General features: G+C 34.1%; 1 protein-coding gene across 1 annotated transcript in view; it reads left to right on the forward strand.

The window, feature by feature from the left end:
* Positions 1-3,074, forward strand: part of Smp_147600 (putative nedd4-binding protein 2) — a gene marked incomplete at its 5' end in the record, with an annotated part of 29,159 nt that continues 26,085 nt past the window's right edge. The window contains 2 exons of the mRNA XM_018795578.1: positions 1-20; positions 1,704-1,868. Of these exons, the coding sequence (XP_018649877.1) occupies positions 1-20; positions 1,704-1,868 (185 nt within the window). The remainder of the gene's footprint in view (positions 21-1,703; positions 1,869-3,074) is intronic.

The raw sequence follows: 3,074 nt of genomic DNA on the forward strand, positions 1-3,074 counted from the left end.
ATGTCCTATAGACATGCAAGGTGCGTCCATGTTTCGTTTTGAATAACTTTGCAATTGGTTTTTCTCAAGAATTTTCACCTGATGCACTCTACACTGTTTCTCATTTGAGTCCGTAAACAGAAGACGGAAAGTCATTTTAATAAGTACCAAATGGTATAATGTCACGGTGGCAATTTTTAACATGATTGGAATATATACTTCAATTTTAACACTTTTGACCTAGATGCTAGCCTATTAACTTCCGAATCGCTCAGTGATGTGTTTATTCATTAGCCAGGTTTGCAAATAAATTTAGCTACGTTAGTGATTTGGTCGGAAATTGCACTGTTTTCCATCGTTAAGTCATTCAATGTATTTTAGTAAAATGTTTTATAGCTGTTAATGCAGTAGCGGTTCTGATGATCCCATGTGATATGCGAGTCGCACGTCTTACCTAATTTGTAACCCGAAATTTGATAACAATCAATTCATCTTATTTTCAAACTAAACTATTATAAAAATGTCTGATATTGAATATTGTCGTTTTTTTCATCAGTTTAAAGCTTACTAACGAAGGCCTTCTATAATGTTTCTAGAGTGACCAGATCTTAATATTATTCGTGCAGTACATATCGTAATTCATTCAACTCATTTCCTTTGTAATATTCTTTGGCTACAGTAGGCTTTTATTGGTCTAAATTCCCCGGGGGTCAAGATTAGTTGTTCATCCGCTTACTCACTATACGACCACTATAAAGCTAGATGAATTTAAACATTGGGATATTTCATTGTTGTCCATTGTGATTTATTTGGCTGGTACCATTGTCATTGTTTATCAAGGTATTTCGCCTCTGTGTACTGATATTCGTTTGTTTGGTATTACAAAGCTTTCCGTTTATTACAACGAATCACTTGCTACAAATAAGTTAGGTTTTGGTGGGATGTGAAATAAAATTTATTCACTGAGAGTATATTTGATGAAAAAGTATAGAATTAGTTTGTCTAAGTTTTATGTTACACCACACTTCAAGTTTCTTGTGTATTCATTGTCATTAAAGGTAGTCCCCATACCTTTTAAGACCTAGTGAGTGAAGGAAAAGCAGCAAAAGCGAGGTAGACTTCTTACTTTCCAAAAACTTGGCTAAATAACCCCTGAAAATAAAGGATGAGTATTGATCTTAAATAAGGAATCATATGTCCCCTCTTATTGCGCGTGGCGAAACGATCTAGTCCGTCATATGCAATGAAAAGGACAAACAAAGCCAGAGTGCACCGATCGTGACCCATGTCACTCAAAATCTTCAAATAATGGATGTACCTTTGGCAGTGCAAACGATTTTGAACTATATCATTCAAAGTCTCTAACGATTGGTTACAATCACCATGCGGATTCCAACCATTCAGTCTACACTTATTAACATAGCTAAGTTCAATTATCAACGACCTCATGGACTTACGCCATGTCTTGGTTACATCGCGAGTTCGAACCCTAATTCACCTTGATGTTTGAATATTCTGGTAATACCATTATTTCCCATAAATAAATGGTGCTAAAATGCAAGTACATAAGATTTCGCACTGCTAATGATTTACACCATTGTGTTTTCTTGGATGACCATTCACTTTTAAATAAAGTCTGTTTCTTATTTACTATCACTTAAATTTATACTTTTCAAATTATTCTCGATCTTACTGTCGATCGCTTTGGACTTTTTTATCTATAGCTTAGATTGTCAACATGAACTTGAAGATCTGCGTTCCAACTTAGCAACAGCGAATAGTCTTATAGCTGAATTAGAAACAAAACTTAGTGATTTACGTATGAAATATGATACTGACTGTTGTAAATATGAAGAGAAGATACAAATCTTAACAGAACGGCATGAAAGGTGAACCATGTTTTTTGTAAACGTTGTTACTATTGCCATTGCATTGTGGTGACATTTTTATTTTGTACATAATATCACTAGACTAAACAGAATTGGCTTGTGTATTCGCTATCTAAATTGTCTGTTATTCACTGTAGTGACAATAGCAGTAAAAAATACGAATAAAACGTTATACTTTCAGTTTTATCACGCGTTTACTCTTTTTGTTTGGAACTTTATTTGTAATTAGTATTTGTCATCAAGTTATGTTATTTAAGGTATTAATGAGAAGAATCGAAATGAATAGTAAAATTAATTTTTCAGCTAGTGGATCTGTTAATTTCGTGTTTGGTTTGATATTTTAGCTTTGTTAGATGGATATGGTTGTCAAATTCTGTTTGCTTTTTCTGGGTGCTTCATATGATTTCAGTGAGTGCTAAAATTCACCTTTTATTAATTTACTGTAACTTTAAAATAAAAAGGCTTGTAAGACCCCCAAAATACGACACATGTAGTAGTGTAATTTAATCAGAATTACACTCTATTTAAAGTGCTTGTTTATTGTTTTTATAGTTTTTGATTTTTCTCCAATCAATATCAATTCATACTGAAGGGTTTTCAAAAGGTTATAATTAGTTATTCTTAGTAATTAAAGATTGGGTGGTAGGTGAAATTGAATATAGTGCCGCAGATATTGTCATTCATCATCTTTCTTAAAGCTTGTAATCTAGTTGTGCTGTACAAAATACTTCTGATTCTTCATGTCCTTATGTTTTCTTGTATTGTTGTTTTTATTGCCTTTGTTATCTGTTTTTGTTCTTTTTGATTCTTCCTGCTCTGTGATGATTTTAAGCTTAAAAGCCAAAACCAACACACACATTTACTATGTCTTATTTTATTTACATCTGTTTTTGTAAATGTTTTTTTAAACATAAAGATGTATAAAAGCAAACAACAGAAAAACTTGGTGGTAATTCTTGAAAGCATTAGGTATTAGGTGCCCTGAAGAAAAAGACCTCTTTTTAGAACTTCTTTGCCCCCAAATGCCCTGGTACGGCCGAGAGTGGGGAGAGTCTACTCTCCCTCTGGAAATGCTCTCACATGGCCAGCGAATATATAGCCTCTGCCAGGGAAGTCCTACTCACTGCCTTCTCGTGGCGGGGGTGTTGTTTACGAAAGTGAGAGGACGAAAAGCGAATGTCCGGCGCTATAACCGGATTGGTGGAC

This window comes from Schistosoma mansoni, chromosome 2 (genome assembly GCF_000237925.1).
Source record: "Schistosoma mansoni strain Puerto Rico chromosome 2, complete genome".
Classification (NCBI taxonomy): domain Eukaryota; kingdom Metazoa; phylum Platyhelminthes; class Trematoda; order Strigeidida; family Schistosomatidae; genus Schistosoma; species Schistosoma mansoni.